The sequence below is a fragment of the Ambystoma mexicanum genome, chromosome 2p, assembly GCF_040938575.1.
Source record: "Ambystoma mexicanum isolate Mex_15411 chromosome 2p, UKY_AmexF1_1, whole genome shotgun sequence".
Lineage (NCBI taxonomy): Eukaryota > Metazoa > Chordata > Amphibia > Caudata > Ambystomatidae > Ambystoma > Ambystoma mexicanum.
The window spans coordinates 773,487,171-773,506,775 of NC_090923.1; the positions used below are offsets into that span (position 1 = coordinate 773,487,171).

Genomic DNA, 19,605 nt, shown 5'->3' on the forward strand with positions numbered 1-19,605 from the left:
TGAGGACAGACATCAAGGAAAGGGGGGTCATTACGAGTTTGGAGGTAGCCATAGTTCAAATAGCACCATGGTTGCCTCCAAACCCTTGTCCGGGTTCACTGAATGGGGACTTACCGGGTCATTCCAACCTTGGAGGACCCGGTAAGTCCCCATTCAGAAATCTATTCCCCATTCCCATTTGAGACCCCATAGTGCTCAATGGGAATGGGGAAGGAGCTAATAACTGGCCCGCAATTGGCGGGCCCGTTATTAGCTCCATGGTCTCTTAACGGGTCCCGCTAAAAGAGGCTGGTAAAACGAGCCGGTCCTGGTGGGACCCACTAATGGAACTCGTAATTCGGGCGGTAGGGGGTGAACGGCACTGGCATCCTTACCGGTGCCGTTAACCCCCTACCGCCAGGGTCGGAATGACCCCCAAGGTCTCCTCTTTTAAATATTTTGCAATTGACATTGGGCCTCATTACGAGATTCGTTTGTGGTAATGGAAAAACGATGCCAGTAAGGGAATACCGGCACCGTTTACTGCTCAGGCCTATTACGAGTACCAATCCTGATATCAGCGCCACCGCTGAGACCGTGCCCCTCCGTACCAGCATGTGCGCAGGCACGCGCCCCTTTGGGCCAGCAAAACAGCTGATGCCGCTAACAGGAGGACATTACAAGTCACGCAGAAATGCACCTACCGGCATCTCGAAGGCGGTAATTAGGGATACCGCAATGCCGGCATCACCGGCATCATGGAGCACACCTTAAAAGCAAACTGCTGTGTATCCAAATGCCGGAGGTGCACACAATCAGCACAGGTGGAGGCAATGGAGCCTGGCCAAGCACAAAAGGAGCACACCCACACACCACACACCTTCCTACACCAAAATGATCACACTTGCTGGTGCAGATTTGTGGCTGGAGGACATGCCTGCATTGCCACTCCATGACCAACAACTACAACCAGCACATCAGAGGAGACGCAGGAGGAGAAGGAGGGTGAGACAGGCCCAGCAAGTACCTCCAGTGCAGCCACTGGTTCCATGTAGGCATCCAACAATTCCTCACATCAGGGCCAGTCATTACAAAAAAACACCTGTGCAGATCCACACCAAGTACCACCAGGACCGTGACACGATCACCTCCATTGTGGAAATGAAACACAACGACATGGTCAGCCTGATAGAAATCTGCACCACCAGCCCCCCTCTACTAAAGGTAGTAACTGTGCTCCATTTCCTGGCCACAGGTACCTACCATCACACAGTGGGTCAGCTGCATGGAATATCACAACCCTGTATAACACGCATGCTGAACCAAGTGCTGGATGCCCTCCCGAAGCATGCAAGGGACTACATATCCCTAAGACTCACTGGCCAGGAGGTGAATGACACAAAAATGGGCTTCCAAGCACTGTCAGGCATGTCACATCGAATCGGTGTCCTCGACAGCACCCATGTGGAATTGGTGACCCCACGTGCCATGGAGGTGGTGTACCGCATTCATAAGCCATACCACCCCATGAAAGTGCAGATGCGATGTGAATCCAACAATTTCATCCCACTTTGCTATGCACGATTTCCGGGGTGAAAACATGATGTCAAGGTGCTGTGGAACTACTCGCCACCCCACCACATGGAGCAACAGGCTGCATGATGTGCCTGGCTGCTGGGTGAGTCTGCACACAGGCCCATGGCAGTGTGTGGGGGGGGGGTGAGATTCATACTCCACATGGGTGAGAATGGGATGCTGACTGGACACTGCCCATATAGCAAAACACTCTCCCCTAAACATCCCAACCTAAACATGACACTGAAAATGTCAATCCACTCACTCTTGCGGCACAACAATGCCAATATGTCAGCAAGCAGACCACACCCCTCACATGTGACCACGTCATGGTCCCTCTCACTCCATCTGGTTGCGTGGTGAGTCCGATATGAAGGCCCCTCAGTCCTGTAAGTCACACTTGCACTACACCATGTTGTCGCCAAGTAGTGAACAGGCCAGATAGTTGCGCATATGTGTAGCCAGTGACTGACAACTGTGATATCCTGCATACCAACATAAACAATGTACAGCCTTAGTACAGATGTCATGGAGGACATACTCCCACTCATACACTATTGTTCTGCCATGCAGTTGATGCTGGCTAACCCCTGAATGTGGCTCCTCACCCCTGTCAGGAATCCACAGGACAGGCATGAAGAGGACTACAATCGGGCTCATTCCCGTACCCGTGTTGTGATTGAGCAGACCATTGGCTGTTGAAGGCACAGCTCTGCTGCCTCAGCAGGCCTGTTGGTGCACTCCTCTACGGGCCTGAGAGGCTGGATGAGATCATCATTGTCTGTGCCATGCTGCACAACATGTGCATCCTGTGGAATGTACCTCTGTCACCTGACATTGACCAGCAAGCACCGGGTGTGGATGAGGATGAGGAGGGAGTAAATGTCGCATGACGGCCATGGCCAATGCACCAGATGGACATGCTGTGCACCAATCAGTGCTTGACAATTTTTCATGAGAGACAGGGATGCAGAGGGTGGAATGGTGGCTGTACTTTGGGCACTGATATTGTGTGCATATGGACACAGGGTGTGGTGGTAGAAGGACATTGTACACTCTAATGCATTGAATGGACACACGCCAAATACCCAATGTCCACTCGTGATTTCTTTTTTTAACACAACAGTTGTATTGAACAATAAATTTCGGCATAGTGAATTGGCCCTCCACGACCCTCCTACCCCTCACAACTCCCCCACACACCCTCTCGCCCTCCCCCCACACTTCCTACACACACCCCTTCTAGCTCCCCCCATAACTCCCACACTTACCCCCTCCCTCACCCCCACTACTTCCCCACACACCCTCCCCCTCCTCCCCCTTCCCCCACAACACCCCACACTTGTTGTGCAATGCTAGTCATTCTATGCAATATGAGTCCGCACATGCAGGCCCCCCCTGCTACTGGCAGCCTCTGTCGGCCTCCGGGGGCTGCTTATCAGGGCGCTGCAAGGTGCATGTAGATCTATGCATAGGGCTCATTTGGGTTGAGCTGGTAGATGACGCTGTGCCCGCATGTTCCACTGTTGGGGCAGGATGCTACTCCTCCAAGGCCTGTGCAATCCTGGCCAGGACCTGCGTCACTGCTTATAGCCCCGCACATATCAGCCTGGTATTTGTCTCCATGGCCCCTGTCATGGCCGCAGTGTTGTCACGTGCCTCCTGCCTTGTCAAGGTACCATCGACAACATATTGCTTGACGAGCTCCGTGAGCTCCTGCTGCCACCCCTCCATTCGGGCCATGTGCCCCTCTACGTGCCGGATGGCTGTGGAAGTGGATGGGACAACTGCCGAGGGGCCTAATGCAGGCCTGTCCTCTGGGGGGCTCCAGGCCTCTTGGATCGCCTCTCCTCCTGATTGGTGCAGGGGGGTGCTATCTGGGGTGCTCAGTGGGGTGTGCTGGGGGGTTTGCTCGGGGCTCGGTGTGTGTGCACCATCCCTGGACAGGTTGTCGTCCTCAGGTAAGCATCCCTCAACCTGGAACTCTCCTTTGTCTCCACTCTGGGGCGCTGAGGCAGCTGTCTCCCCTATGGCGCTGTTTGCGGCTGAATGGATCCCGTCTGCCACTGCCTCCAGATCAGTGGATACCTCCTGTGTTCCTTCTAGTGGTTTTGCGGCAGTTGTTTGCCACCCCTGTGCCTTGGCATGTTGTATTGGTTTTGGTTTGGGTGGCAGTTGTTGCTTTGTAGTGGCCTTTGATGTGGATAGTCTGGTGCTGTCATCCCTGGCCCTGGCCTTTTTTGCTGGTTCCTGGCCTGTGCCGCAGTATCCTCACCATCGCTGTTGGCATCTGTGCCTGTGGGGGACCGAGAGAGGCAGGGCATCAGTGATGGTTGTACATGCATCATGCATACATTGGTATTTGTGCAGTTGTACCCATGTGATGAATTGCTATCTTGGAGTTGTGGCATACAGGCTGCTTGCTATATGGGGGGGTTATTCAGGCATACGTAAGGTGGTGTATGCTGTGTGACATCCCTTTGGGTTGTGCACTGCGTGCAGTGTGACACATGCTGTTTAGCTGTTTGTGGGGTGTGTTTCAGGTATCCATTGGCATGCTGCATGCATGTTGATGTGACAGTGCATTGCCTTATATCAGTATCACATTTTTAGGCCATCATCATGTTTTGGTTTCCTATGGTTTATGTGGAAACTCACACTCCATATCTCCGACTCCCTCAATGCCCTCCATGCCGATGGTGCTGGTGCATGACTCCTCCCATCTGGTGAGCTTGATGGGGGAGTGGGCCCCGCCACCTGTTGCTAGACCCTGGCTCCAATTAGCAGATAGTATGTTCCTCACACAGAGGCAAAGGTCATCCCAGTGCTTCTTCACGTCTTTAAGCGTGCGGGCGGTGGTGCCGACCGCACTAACCTTTCTGGCCACTTGCTCCCATATCTCCTTTTTCTTGATATGTGCAGGTCACCTGAGGTCTGCTGCAAAAACCACATCAGCATTCTGGGTCAAGGTGTCGGCCAACATATTCATTTCATCTTCAGAAAAGAGCAACTTGCACTGACGGGAGGCACCTTTCTTGATAGCCTTTGGCATTCTGGTGGAGATATATGTGGTGGTTTGTGGGTTAAGGTCCTGTGTGTGGAGGATTGCAATGGATTGTGTTTTTCAAGATGGCCGCCGTTGCATTTCCCGTTCCGGTGATGACGTTACTTCTGGTTCCGGTATTGCCGGGCCCAGTATTGCCGGACCCATTATTGCTGGTGCCCATTATTTAGGGGTGGACGGAGGCAGAGGAGGTGTCAGCGCATTGCCGCTAACGGGGTTTGAGGGTTGTTAACAGCATGCTGGTACGGACATTACCGGCATGCCGGTACGTGCGTGCACGCATTCTAATAATCGGCCGCTGTTAGCGGCATCAGTGCTACTGATATGCGGTATTGCCTCCATGCCGGTAAGGATTGCTTTTCAGCACAAATCTCGTAATGAGGCCTACTTTTTCGGTACATCCTAGCGGAGGCGACAGACTAAGGAGACTTAGACAGATGGAATCGCGCTACATAGTATATTATAATACCAAATTTCCAGGAGGCCATAATCGAGATGAGGAACTTTATACCTTCGTCAGGGACTAAATAATCTTCATTCCTCTCTTTTCTGGAGCAAATACTTGACATTAATAATTTATGGTGGAAAACTTATTTTGAATTCTGACTGATGTATGTTTTAACTTTCACATATTCTTCTTGTTTTTATTCGATGCATTTCTTGCATTGCTGTTTACACATACTGCCTTTACTGTCAGAGGAATTGGTGCTAAACCGGCCTGGAGAATTTTACAGGTGCAATTTTTCAATGCAAAAAAAGGTAGCAGGCGCCCCTCTCTAGAAACAACATGATAAACTGTTCTGTGGTTTTGTCCCACTTTGAGAGTCTGCAGCCATCGCGTTTTGCTCACTGTACTTTTCACAAAGGAGGACACCATTTGCAAATAAGTTATTGTCCCGCCCACAAGGGCATTGTAGCACCGAAATGCCAGGTAAACCTCCTTTAAACAAGAGTACCAACAGCGCCATACACGTGTTTCAGCCTTGTTGGGCCTCATCAGTGAGGTGGAGCTGAGCCTCTCTGAGCAGAGTCAGAAAGGGTTCCACATCTGCGTTCCCCCAGGTAATTTAGGGTAACCCATCTGTGGAAGGTACAGTGAGCAAAAAGCAATGGCGGCAAACTCTCAAAGTGGGAAAACACCACAGAACAGGTTATCATGCTATGTTCTTTCTGGAGAGGGGCGCCTGCTACCTTTTTTGAAAAATATTTGCAAGGAACGTGGGCTGATCACCCTGAGTTACCTGGAGGAACCCAAGCGGGGACTCCATGCTCACTGTGCTCAGAGAGGCAGAGCTCCACCTCACTTATGAGGCCCAACAAGTCTGAAACACGTGTATGGGGTTGCTGTTGGTACTCTTGTTCAGAAGGGTATTTCCATAGCATTTTGGTGCGGGACTGCCCATGTGGGCGGGACAAAGACTGATATGCAAATGGAATTTCCCATCTGTGGAATGTACAGTGAGCAAAGGGATTACTGTCAGCCATCTATTTTTACAAACATTTCACATATGTGAGGGTCTGTTATACCAACACAGTGCACTTTATATATCCAGACAGACAGAAAACCATCAGGTAACAGGTAGTCCAATTAAGTATTTAAGACATGCGATGGTCACTATATTTTTCCAAAACAGTGCACATTATACATCTAGATGGATAGCAAAGCCACCAGACATGTTAGTATTACTACCAGACATGGCACATAAGCACAAGTGCACCTTATGGTTGGTCAGCTCATTAGAAACTAGTTTGACCAGTCTGCCAGTATTTACTACATATGCAGACCAGACATGATAATGCAAAATTCGGCAAGATATTGGTACCGACCAGGGCCACTTGCCAATGTGCCAATAAGCTGTTGCATATTTCCTCAATCACCTCTGACCTCTGTGCTTGCACATTCCACCTTATCGACCCAGACGGCCGTTTTTCCCATTAGGGATAATTGAATTCCTGTCCTTTTCTGCTTTTCTGCTTTACTCCATCTAATTGCCTTATTTGCACAGTGTCTCGACACCCTACTGGTATCGGGATTTAGCATACTGCTATAGGATACCCAGACGAGTATCCACTTCCCAATCTCTATCGCACTAAGCACATTGCACTTTCGACCTTCATGCAAGCATATTACACCACATTGATCCAGATGGCAGCTATACCCACTAGGGGCGATAGGACTCTTGTCCGTTTATGCTTTATTCTATCCAATTGCCCTATTTGCACAGTGTCTCGATACCTTATTGATATTGAGATCCATCATGTAGCTATAGGATACTTGGACACGTTTCTACTTTTCCAAACCCGAATGCATGAAGCACATTGCACTTTATAACGTGGCTAAATTAAACTATTATGGTGGACCAACTTATGCCCTAGTTACTAAATTAGGGATCAATGATAACTACTACCCAGCCTATGTCATGCAATTAATGTGCACTTGGCACACTATACTATGCAGATAGAGATAACAGTGTAATACTATTTACCGCACTTGTGGATTAATGTTGGCACCATGCAGTACATCGCACTTTGCAGACCAACAATACAGTGTAACACAATCCACCCGGCATTACCAACTCAGGACACCGCACTTTGCGGGCTAATGCATGCACAATGCAGCAACATTTACAGCTACCAGGGTTGTTTCACACACGTGTCTTGTACGAAACTATTCCCATAAGAATTTAAACATCCAGTTATTCAAATCCTTTTTATCTGATGGTTTGCTCTAATATTTGTACGATATTTCGATTTAGAATGTCTTATGGTTTATGTACTATATTGTCTGATGTACCGTGGGAATATTGTCTGATGTACCGTGGGACTGCAAGGCATGTTATATTTATATTTATATTTATATTCAGTGAAAAAACTTTGTTAAAGGGACGTTATGGTTAAGTTGCGCTACTAAAAACCTATGAAATTCAGTGAAAAAACTTTGTTAAAGGGACGTTATGGTTAAGTTGCGCTACTAAAAACTTGTGAAATTCAGTGAAAAAAACTTTGTTAAAGGGACGTTATGGTTCAAAGTAAAACCGAAAAACCCCTGAGATTCTGCAGTTATGGTAAGATAAGCAACTATAACTCGCGCCACGTGCACTGCTAACACTAACACCCAGGACATCAAAGATGACATCACAAATGTGAAATAAATGTACTTTACCAAATGTACAATCCTGCTGTTTACTTTTAAACCACAGTTTCATATTCCGAATTGTGGCGCACTGTGTTCTAAGCTGATCTAACACCCTCTGTACCGCAAAGGAACATCGCGTGGCTCAACATGAACTTTTGCGGATCGACAACAAAGACAAATGCAAATCGCTGAATATTCTCTAAACATTTGATGTCAAATAACTGTACTTTACAACATGTACAATCTTGCTGTTTGCTTTTAAATCAAGTTTCATATTCCGAATTGTGGCACGCTGTGTTGTCGCATAATGTGTGTTGTCTTCCGGGTTCTGTGTAAAGTCGCGTAGGACTGGAGACGACTGGGCGCATTTGATGACGCACCCTGTAACGTCACGGAGAGAGGCGGGGAATATGAATGCTTTCATAATGTCAGGCTTAGGGGCGGGAGATATGATTTAGTGTCGCAAAAGCAAGTCAGCCAGGTCAATAGTGCCAGTCATAGGATTATCACATAATGTCGGCGCACACCAGCCTGATTTATTGTTTCTTTAGTGGACAAAAAGTCGTGTGAGGCCCATAGGAAATTGTACTATCAGCGACAAAAGGAGGGTTCGTAGAAAACTTTCAACCTGACAACGAACAATACAAACAACGTTCTCAGAACAACCCCATTTTGTGTAATTGCAACCATTTCGGGACACCGCAAGTGTTCTTAGAACACATTCAACTTGACAGATTACAATACGGACAGCGTCCTCAGGACAGCCCCAGTTTGTGTATTTACGAACATTTAAATACACCACAAGTGTTTTTAGCTCAATTTTACCTTTCTTGCGAACAAAAAGGACACATACTCCGTCCTCTGAACACCCCACCATTTAGTTTATTTACAAAATGTCAGAACAGCCGTGTTCTCCGCGGACAAATCGAACACAACAAAAGCGTATAGCAGATAAAAAAAAAAAAAACATTGAACCTATCTCATACTACCCCACCCTCCCCAAACACTCTTACACACCAACACACTCCACTAAATACAATTTTTAATCCAAGTTTCACCGCGCTGTCCGCGGTTGACGGCGAATACAAGATGGCAGATGCCACAGAAAATCTGACGCGCTCCATGCCCCACACCGTCCAATCAGCGACACGTTGCATGTCCGCGGACATGACGCAAGCCCATGGGCCAATCGGGGTGCTGTCCGCGGAGTGAACAGGGAAGTCCGTCCGCGAAGCGAACACAGATATCACTAATTTTTTTACCTTACATTTTGGTCATTTTTAAAAAAAACTACTGGACGGATTTACACCAAATTTGCAAAAGCACGCTTTCAGGACCAAGCCGCCGCTCTTGCCGCAAATTTGGTGTAAATCCGTCCAGCGGTTCGGGCTGTAGCCGTGAGCAAAGTTTTTTCCCATTATGTTTATGGGAAAAAACAAAAGTTTTGTGACCCCCCCTATAACTTTGCCCCCTCTGGACCAAACCTCTCCAAACTTTGCAAAAAAATTCAGAGTGGGCCATATACTTTTTTTGCAAAGTTTGGTGAGGATTCGTCCAGAGGGAGCAAAGTTATAAGCCACCCAAAATGTGCTCTTCCGATGGAAACACCAACTTACCCATAACTACATGGACGCTACCGCGTCCATGTAATTTATATTTATATTTATATTTACATCAAGATATATGCCAAGTTACCTGTGTGTCAAAAACCATTCCAAGATGGTGGGATGTATTGAAAATGATCCTGAGCTGGATTTCACCAATGTTTCCTTGCCAACAACAACGCAGGACCAAAAATAAACACTATATAGCACCAGTCCTCTTTCAATTGTACTGCTGCCCTTTTTGTCCACTGATTATATACCAATAAAGGACTTTGTTACACAGCCAAAGATGCCTGGGACCTGATCTATACATCACTTTTTTTATAATTGCTTGAGTGCCACGGCACTTTGGACTGTGTCACAGCCCTACCCTTTTCTTCATATTCCTTCAAGGAAAAAACTTTAGTTACATGAAAAGAAATGTCAAAAAAATTATGGCCAGGAATTTTAACTTCTCGCATGAGTTTTGAGGATGTATGTGTTGTAAGAATAATTCTAGATGAACATTTATTCCAAATAAAATTATTTATTATTTTGTCAATTTGTTTAAAGTGTATATGAGGAAAAGGTAGTGGCAAGAGACGTAGTGCATAAAAAATCATAGGCACTACAATAATTATTAAAAAAAATCATTACAAAGTAGCTAACTGCATTGAAAATTACAATTATCTTCAATGGTTTCTTGTATTTTATTAGGAGATAGCAGACCTAGATATTTTAATGTTGTTGTTGTTCACCACAAGTCATTTAACTTGTCTGAAGTGCAAAGTGGTTTAATCGAGAAAAAATAATCATTTTCCGCTTATTCAAAGAATTGCCTGAAATCGCTGAATGCATATGAATACTATTTAGAGTTGCTACAATTGGTTGCTTTGGATTTCACTCGAACAAGAATATTTAATACAAATAGGTTGATAATTTAATTTTTAAGTCTTTAATCTTAAATCCCAGCAATCTGTAATCTGACCTTCATTTTCAAAGTGGGGGTTTGCACTAACAAAAACAAAAGTGGGAAAATTGGGTCTCCCTAACTGGTTCCTATATGAAGAGAGAAGTAATCTGAAGAATATTGTGAAACCCATAACAAAACTTCAGCCATATTAGAGGTATACAGAGCTTTAATCTTTTTAGTAAAGCCTAACCCCCAACCAAGAATTCTGTAAAGAAGCAAACAAATCATTCCAAGAAAACCGATCTAACGATTTTTCTGCCTGCAATGCTAATAGTCTCTGAGGAGCAGAAATAACCCTTCAATTAGCTATAATTTGACATACTAATGTGGTATGATCAGAAGAGAGTCTACCTTTCAAAAATTCAATTTCATCAAGGTGTAAAAGTGGAGCAATTACATGCATCAATGGATTAGCTAAAACATTTACATATAATTTGCAAATTTTGTGTGTTAGGGAATAGATTTGTAATTGGTACCATTGCTATGGCCTATACCAGATATGTGGTGTAAGGCAGAACCATATGCAGTACCCTTTGGGAACACCACACACAATTAAGGCTACAAGTGACAGTACACATTCACTTTGCTACAAGCCTGTACTACACAGTAAAAGTGGTAGTGATGGCTGAGCAGCCAGATTTATCTCAAGAGTAAAGTGAGCAGTATCAGAAGTTACTCAAAGGACAGCAATTACTATGGTTCAAACAAACACTGACTCAAGGTTTCTGAGTAAAAGATTATACATTTATTTACACCATCATTTGTAAAACAATTCACTAATATAAATTAGCAGACACTCACAATCTTAATATACTACACAACCCCCAATCAATGCTGGACAAGTTAATCTCAAAATGAAGTGTGAGCAAAATGGTGCTCCAGCAATTTAAAAAGAGGGGGAAAGACAAGGTTATACTAAATCAAACAGCGCCAACAAGTAAGTAAGCAGGGCAATCTAGAAAAGGCTTGCTACAACTAGGATCCAAAGCAATGGGCCTGGGCCAATGGTAATGGTTCAGAGTCTTTGCAGAGGATCACACTGTTTAAAGTAGTTTGCGGTCAAGTCTTTGCGAAGAGTTCAAAACGAAGTTGGTCGAAGGAAAAGTTATTTAAAAGAGTAGGGAAGGACAAGCCCTCGGATTGGCAAAAGATTTAAAACACTTTCACTGCGGTCGGATGGAACGAACAACTGGGTTTGAACAGTGCCTTAGAAGAAGAAGAATGATGTAGCTGAGGCAGAAGTTCCTGGCAGATCCTGCAGGCTCATGGTTCCTGAAGCGACTCACAGAAGTTTAGGAGATTTGGACCCCCAGCAGGGCTTCACAGGGAGGTTCAGTAGTTGCAGCAGTCCTCTTCCTTCAGCTTCTCTCCGGTTCTCCCGATCCAGTGGTGACTCTGCCTTTCACTTCCGAGAGACCTGCTTTTTATGCAGTTTTCCACCAATCACACAGCCTGGCTGTCATTCACACAGCAGGGTGGCTGTCCTGGCAGGACAGTCACCTAGCCAATCAAACAAGAGTGCGACTTGGGTCTCCAAGGAGACCCTCTGCAGGGGGCCTAAAACCCCTCCCTCACATCCTGTATATCTAGACTCTCAGGCACCTAAGGAGGGCTTCTGTGCAGAACATAGGATAGTGAACAAAGGAACCAAACTTGGTTTGGCACGCAGAGTAAAACACGAGAAAGACCTTTACAAAAAGAAATGATGAATAAACCCAGCCAGAACAAAATAAAAGTAATTGGGTCCAGCAGATTTAGGTTCGAGGCTACTAACATAGCATAAAACAATACCAAGGCTATTGTCATAGACCGCTGTAGGAATAATATGGTAGATACCACTGCCACCAGCCAAATCCTAAAGAAATGGGAACTAAATAATGTTCCATGAGAGACAGACAAAAAGGATAAATATTAACCCTTTCCAGTATTCTATGTAAGATAGTTTGTACTGGGTCTGTGAATTTAAAAAGACTAATAAAGTCAATGACAACTGTACATGTTCTGGGAGACAGTAGTCAGTCCCAGAAAATGGAGTTTAAAGTGGGAAGTCTGAAAAAGACAACCCTTTGTCACTGCACTAAAGGTGCTGTGTGACACACAGTAAAACGATGATGCCTATTGAGTAGGTGAGGCTCCACAGTCTATGAACACAAAAAATGTAAAACACACAGCAAAACACATGTAAGAGTGGGAAAAAAAGGCTCACACTCTTACCAGGTTAAAAAAAAAGAAATCCTAGAAATTCAGCAAAGCTGTTGAGGGACTCAGTAGGTAAGGGAAATTAGCCATTCTGGAGAATTCTCCCTAACACGCGGGATGACTGTTATTAAGGCCTCTTTAAATGACCACACTACCCTTCCTGAATAGCCATAGGAATAGAATCGGTCAGACAGTACAGGTGAGAGAATGCCTGTGTATAATTGACACATTTCTTACAATATATACCTTGTGTGAATCAGATATACAAGAATGCCCTTGTATAACTGATACAAGGACACAGGCGAAGATTTCATTCATCTACTTATCTAATTATTTATTAAGGACTGTCTGGAGAAATTAATCAGAATAAAGACATTTATTCAAATCTGTAAACTGGTTTCCATTACTTGTTTTAATGGATAGCTTATATAGAAATCCACAAAAAGCAGCTTCCCACCTTCACATGGTCAAGGTCAAACCTAAGTACACAACTGTCAGCAAGCTGAAAATGTCATCATTTGTATAGACAAAAAGCTTCAGGTTCACATATTTTAATCAATATAAACAAAACATAAACATAAGCACAACATATAAACATTAAACCCACCTGAAAGTGGTAGTGCCATTGGCTCTGTGTAACTAGGGTGATGACACCCAACACTAACTTGATAATTTCTAAACATCACAACATTTTAGTGAGGTTAGTAGGAGAGTGAGAAAAATATTTTCATGGTTCTGTAGAATCTCTTAGATCTATAACACTCTTTAAACTTAGTCGACACAAAGATGAGTTTCTGGGTCTCAAAAAATTAGTATTAAGACTATGTGCAACTGGTTCAGTCTAGTCTGCAATGTCTGTTGGACCCATCTTCAGGACACTTTGTAGTAGCACAGATAGATTGAAGATGGCACCATGTGTGGAGATCTTCTAGTCTTGTCAATCTTTCAATTTCATTTATGACATGCAAGGAATTGTCTGAATTGGTGACAATGATTTTTCATTTTCAAAAAAAGGGGGATTTTCAAATTGAGCTTTGATTAGCTTTGTTCTTTACTTCTAAGCAAATATTTATAATACTTGTTGAGATTGCAGCGTGATAACCTGTCCGTGCTTGGGATGCTGATTATGAAAATCCCCCTTTTTTTGGCCAGTTACAATTGCCATTTGCCAACCACTTTGAGAAATCAATTTAAAACACAAAATTACGAAACAATTGGCATTAAGTAGCCCATAAATGAAGAAAAATCATTGTCACCAATTCAGACAATTCCTCGCACGCCGTAAAAGAAATGGAAAGTTTGACAAGACTAAAGGATCTCCACACATGGTGCCATCTTCAATCTATCTGTGCTACTACACAGTGTCCTGAAGACAGGTCTAACAGACGTTGCAGACTAGACTGAACCAGTTGCACGTAGCCTTAATAATCACTTTTCTGAGAACCAGAAACGCATCTTAGTGTCGACTAAATTTAAAGAGAGTTATAGAACTAAGAGGTTCTACAGACCCATGCAAAGATGTTTCTCAGTCTCCTACTAACCTCAATAAAATGTTCTGATGTTTAGAAATTATCAAGTTAGCGTTGGGTATCATCACCCTAGTTACACAGAGCCAATCGCACTACCACTTTCAGGTGGTTTTAATGTTTATATTGTGTGCTTATGTTTAAGTTTTGTTTATATTGATTAAAATATGTGAACCTGAAGCTTTTTGTCTATACAAATGATGACATTTTTAGATTAGTGACAGTTGTGTACTTTGGTTTGACCTTGTGCATGTCAAGGTGGGAAGCTTCTTTTTGTGAATTTCTAAATAAGATACTGTTTATTTGTCCCCCTCCACACAGCCCCCGAAAAAAGAGGACTTTGGATAAAATTTGAGTCTTACAAATTGCTAGTGCTGGCAAACATTGTCAGGAACTTGGAAGGATCCCTGTATGGAAAAAGATATGTAGTTCCTGATAATTCATTCACTTGCACTATGTATGAGCTAAACACTTAAAGAATAACTTCATATTATGTCTCAATCATTTAATCTGTTTTTCTAGAATTCAAATTGATTTAAATAGATATCCATAGATAAACAACATTTTACCCTGCAGGTCTTTTCTTTTTAAGACAAGGCTCAGTTTAAAATACTAAATAAAATGTTACAACTATCCATACAACATTTTTCTTATTCTCATTCAAAACATAATTAAAAATATATATATATTTTAAATAAACACTCCTCCAAAAACGAAATTGTTAAACATGGTGAAGGGCATCAAAGGTTTCAAAAATTACCAATTCTACTGCAAGGTCTCTTCTACATTCCACCATACTTTCGTTCCTCCTGCTTAAAAGGCAAATTAATAGCAACATCTATAATATGTTGCTTGATGTGTTAAAATTGTGACAGCAACACTATGCTATTTTTAACCGATTCGTTTTTCTATTGAGAATAAATCAATGTTAAATGGATAATTGTAAAATTGTTTGTAGTATGTTTAGATGAGCCTTTTCTAAAAAGAAAAGATCTGCGGGTATGTACAGTCAGTTGGTGGGGTAAAATTGTGTTGATTTGTGTGTTTCTCCTTGCGAGACATTACACCATATTTTATAACAAATTAAGGTTCCTCTTTTGGTGTATTATTTACACATATATAAAACACATGCCGACAATGTTGAAACTATGCCAGCACATTTCGAACATACGTCCATCCTCATGGAAAAATTCTGCTACTAATTTCTCACGCTCAGTGGACCAATAGAATATGGTAGGTGTGACTGACCTATTTTATACCAATGGCAACTCTGTATCACACAATTAGAATGGATGTTCTTAGGATTCCAAAAGATCCTGCAATCCAAATATTGAAGAAATGGCAGGGTGCTTGCTAAGCATCCTTTCACAAGATTCTGTGGAATCCTAAGAATATCCACACTAATGAAGAGATCCAGAGTTGCCATTGGTGGAAAATAGGCCAATCACATCTCCCTGATTTTATTGGCACCAAACATCATATTCTATGTTTAGCACTATATGAAATATATTGCTTAGCTTTTGGCCACCCTCCGTGTTCTTACCCCTGCTAACACATGAAGACATAGCTACAGCAATAACCCCAGTTTCTCAGACATATTCCCACAGCACTTCTTATACTCTGAAGTTATCTAGATATTTCAGTCTGAAGTGGTCACTTTTCTGTTTTTTGTTAATTTTTGACTGAATGTCACAAGAGACACTATCATATACACAAATGATAGCCTTCTATATGTCTCACAGTGAATATGAAGCACTTGTTACCAACTTGTTAGCTGGTGTCCTGAGAAACATTCAATGAAGATTGAGAACAGATCTTGCTACCTTTAACATTTCTCAAACTTGATGCCACATTTGGGATGTTAAAGAGGAACCAAGTTTCTTCTTATATCACATTTTCAATAGCTATTCTTAAACAACCAATACTTTACATGTACAATTGATATTAAAAACTGAAATTCAGAAACTGTTGTAAGAATGGCATGGCATGTATAGCAAAACTGCTTCCACTTGATGGATGCCATCTCCCTGTCCCTAGAAAGTTACCTGTCCCCAGAAAGAGCTCATAATCTTGAAGGCCTCTACAATATTAAGGAGAATTGTGTTGAATGTTGTGTCCTCATAGTCAAAGCGCATCCCCACAGTGATCGATAAGATGATATTGGCTGCTACATGAACAAGGGCAGATGTTGGTTCAAATGGAGACCCTGGTGGAAGATTAAAGAAATGATTATTAAATCCCAAAAGAAAAACATTTTGTAGGTTACAGTAGATGAAACATGTTACTGAGCTTTTGTATGTGACATTAGGTATCTCCTTTCATATGGTCTAAGAATTGTGCAAGTCAATAAGCTATTACCTAATCATTTATTACAGAGAAACAAAACAGAAGTTGAAGTGCTGTTAAATGGTCTCAAAAGCCAGAAAACCTTAAATGTCAGTCAATAGTTGTGCACACTGTGTGATACTCAATTACAAGGAGTACATAAATAAAAACCCTAACAAACTCCCCTTTTAATCTCTGGTACCACACTCCATCTCAGGGAAGAGATCATCTGCTTCATTTCTGCCTATAAATTGTAGATCACACTAGCAAAAGCCGATCTTTCGGCAACAAAATCATACTGGCATGAAATAGTATATATTTTATTCTAAGTTGTGCTTTCAAAACGTCTAGTGCACTGTCAGGTTCTGGGCATGTGAGTTACCAAGTATGTTGTCATGCACCTAATTACAAAACAGAGCGATAATTGTATATAATCTTTAATAAAGATTTCCTAGCAGACCTAAATTCCAGAAGAAGTGTTTGAAAATAGCAATTTAAATACAAAACAGAGCGATAATGGTATATAATCTTTAATAAAGATTTCCTAGCAGACCTAAATTCCAGAAGAAGTGTTTGAAAATAGCAAATTAAAAACTGTTTTCTTAACAGCTCATTATTGTGACTTCCCAAAATAGTTAAAGCAAAAATATCTGAAAGACAATGCAAGGCCTATTTCACTAATCATGTGATTTAAAGATGTACTTTTAACCGTGTCGATCGCTACACATTGTTCCTATTTCACGCCGCATCTCTGCATAAGTGTAGCAATCAAAATATGTTGTAGTCCAATTACAACATATTTTACTGCACACCATGCATCCTGTTTAAGCCAAGATGAATCTACATAGCCCCACACCCCCTTAAACCAGAGCAGGCTAAATTGACGGATTTGGGCGCGTCCACAGGAGTCCACTGAATAATTGCTGTGTAGTGCCTATCTATCTTGTGAGTTTAGTTGTGATCCTGAAGCCCATATGTGGGATAAGCATCATGCAAGGATTTGGCCGTGGACTTCATGGTGAAATAGGAAGTAGGTATTCATGTATGGATTTGGGAGAGTTCTTAGGCAGAAAATTGTTTGGGAGCCTATATAGAGAACCAACAATTTCTTATTTCCTTTTGTTTGGCTGCAGGAAGGTGGGGCAAGGCAGATCAGCATTGGGAATCAGAGAGAGATTCTCAGGGGTTAGGCTGGTTTCCATGTTCTTTGATGTCTATTTGTAATATGTGTGCTTGTTCTTAGCTGTGGAAACCTTTATTTTAGTTATTTTGCTTTGTGTGCCATACACTGAGGAATTATATTTGGGAAGCCATTTATATCGTTTGCAAGGGAATACATTTCTTTTGTTTCTTTTCTGTTTTGAATTTGAAAATGTTGGCATTTATTTGGTAATTGTTTTTTGCCTTTCTTTGGAAGCCAGTTTATTTGGGAATGCAGAATTTTGTTAGATAACATTTGATGTTTTAGATGAGAACCCTTCATTTTTTTCTTTTTAAAAGAAAGATGAATTGATTTTTTTTTTTTTGTTCAGGAGAACCTTTCTTTTTTTATGTGAACAATCGCAGCAATGCAATGTGAGGAATCCAGTGTGATTCTGCCTGTGCAGTGTGAGTCAAGCGATCTGGGGACAATGGATATGGATCTCCTATAATATTTAGAATCTGAAGAAGAGGAATCACAGTTGATCCATATTCTCACAGAAGACACACAGACAATCTGCCTCCTCCAGCAGATGATGCTGTTGCAGAAGGTTCTGGTGGGACAGGTGGTGATGATGAAGATGTGACTGGGGTGATAGTAGAAATGGAGGTGACAAAGAAGCAGGGGGGTAGCCTGGCATGGGGTACAGCCAGTACCTCGGGAGTCAAGAGACAGAGCCCACAAGGAGGAGATCCAGTAACATAGGGGCCAGAAAGACAGAAAGAGAGCCAGTAAGGCTGGGGTTCAGAATGAGGCATAACGACATGTGAGGGATCAGGAAAGGCCCAGGAGTTCCTCCAAAGTTTCATGGAGGGCAGAAAGACAGACTCCTTTTCTACTGTCCTCTTGGACCTGGAATTATTTTCAGGTGCCTGATGGAAGTTCAGCACCAGAGGTGAAATGCATGAAGTGTACCATGTGCCCTGGATCAAAGTCCATCAGAATTGGGAGTGTTGGTGCTACCTATTCATTGGGATCCATGGCCTTTCTGAATCGCCTGCAGTGCTGCAACAGTATGTGTGCAACAGATTACACCCAACCAAGCCCAGAAGAGTGATGATGATGATGGTGATGATGATGATGATGATGATGATGATGAGACTGCAGCTGGTAACTCTCAGAAGGGCACAAGGGAATGGAGACATAATTGTCAGAAGATTAGACATCTCTCAGCAATGAGTGTGTCCGGATCACACAGTGATGGGTTAGTACCTACCTACAGAAGGCCCAGGCCAATCCCAGGCACCATTCCAGGGAATGTGGGAGACAGGCTGCATTGTCCTAGAAGAACATCTTAACATTGCAGATCTTTACATTGTGCCAAGTGTGTGGGCAAACCTTCTGCTGGGGAGAAGTGGTGCATGAATCAGAAATAGCCAGTGGACAGCATCAATTTGAGAAGCACCACTCTGAGTGCATATCAAAATGCTGAATGTTTTGCTGTGAGGACATGGCAAAGGAGAAATGTGTAAAATATGTGTGTTTTATTTCTGGAGGGGGAACTATTCATGTTGTTCTCATTTTCTTCTCCCCTTCCTTAAAATAAATAAAATACAAACGATCAAAATGTCACATTAAAAATATCTGCAAACAACAAATAAACTTTCAAAAAATGACATGTTAAACTGTGTTCAATGTAGTTGTGTGTAATGTTTTGGTTTTTGAAGAATAAACATTCAATTGATGTTTGTATTTTTAAAAGAAGGTGTCTTATTTAAGGATTCAGGATGGAATTCTTTTGGATAACATTGGAACACACACTGAGACTTTAGTATCTCTATCCTCTTTTTGATAGGTGTTGCACCATTCACTTGTCTAGGGAGAGAGACTGTAAATAGGGATAGTTTCTTTTTCTTAACATTACAAACACTAATAACTCAGGATGCTTGAGAGTCTACCGCCTCGCAACAGTGTTGAATGCCTTGTTGAGATATAGCAATGATAGTTGTCAATGAGTGCCACCGCGTGATTGCAGCCAGCTCAGACTTCAGAGCAGTTCCTTAACTAACTCTTCTCTATTCAGTCTCATGTCTTCTCAGAGATG

General features: G+C 42.7%; 1 protein-coding gene across 1 annotated transcript in view; it reads right to left on the reverse strand.

Moving 5' to 3' along the window:
* LOC138566778 (cytochrome P450 2G1-like) overlaps nt 1-19,605 on the reverse strand; it is a 687,553-nt gene that overhangs the window by 399,841 nt on the left and 268,107 nt on the right. The window contains exon 4 of the mRNA XM_069644429.1: nt 16,081-16,241. Within this exon, the coding sequence (XP_069500530.1) occupies nt 16,081-16,241 (161 nt within the window). The remainder of the gene's footprint in view (nt 1-16,080; nt 16,242-19,605) is intronic.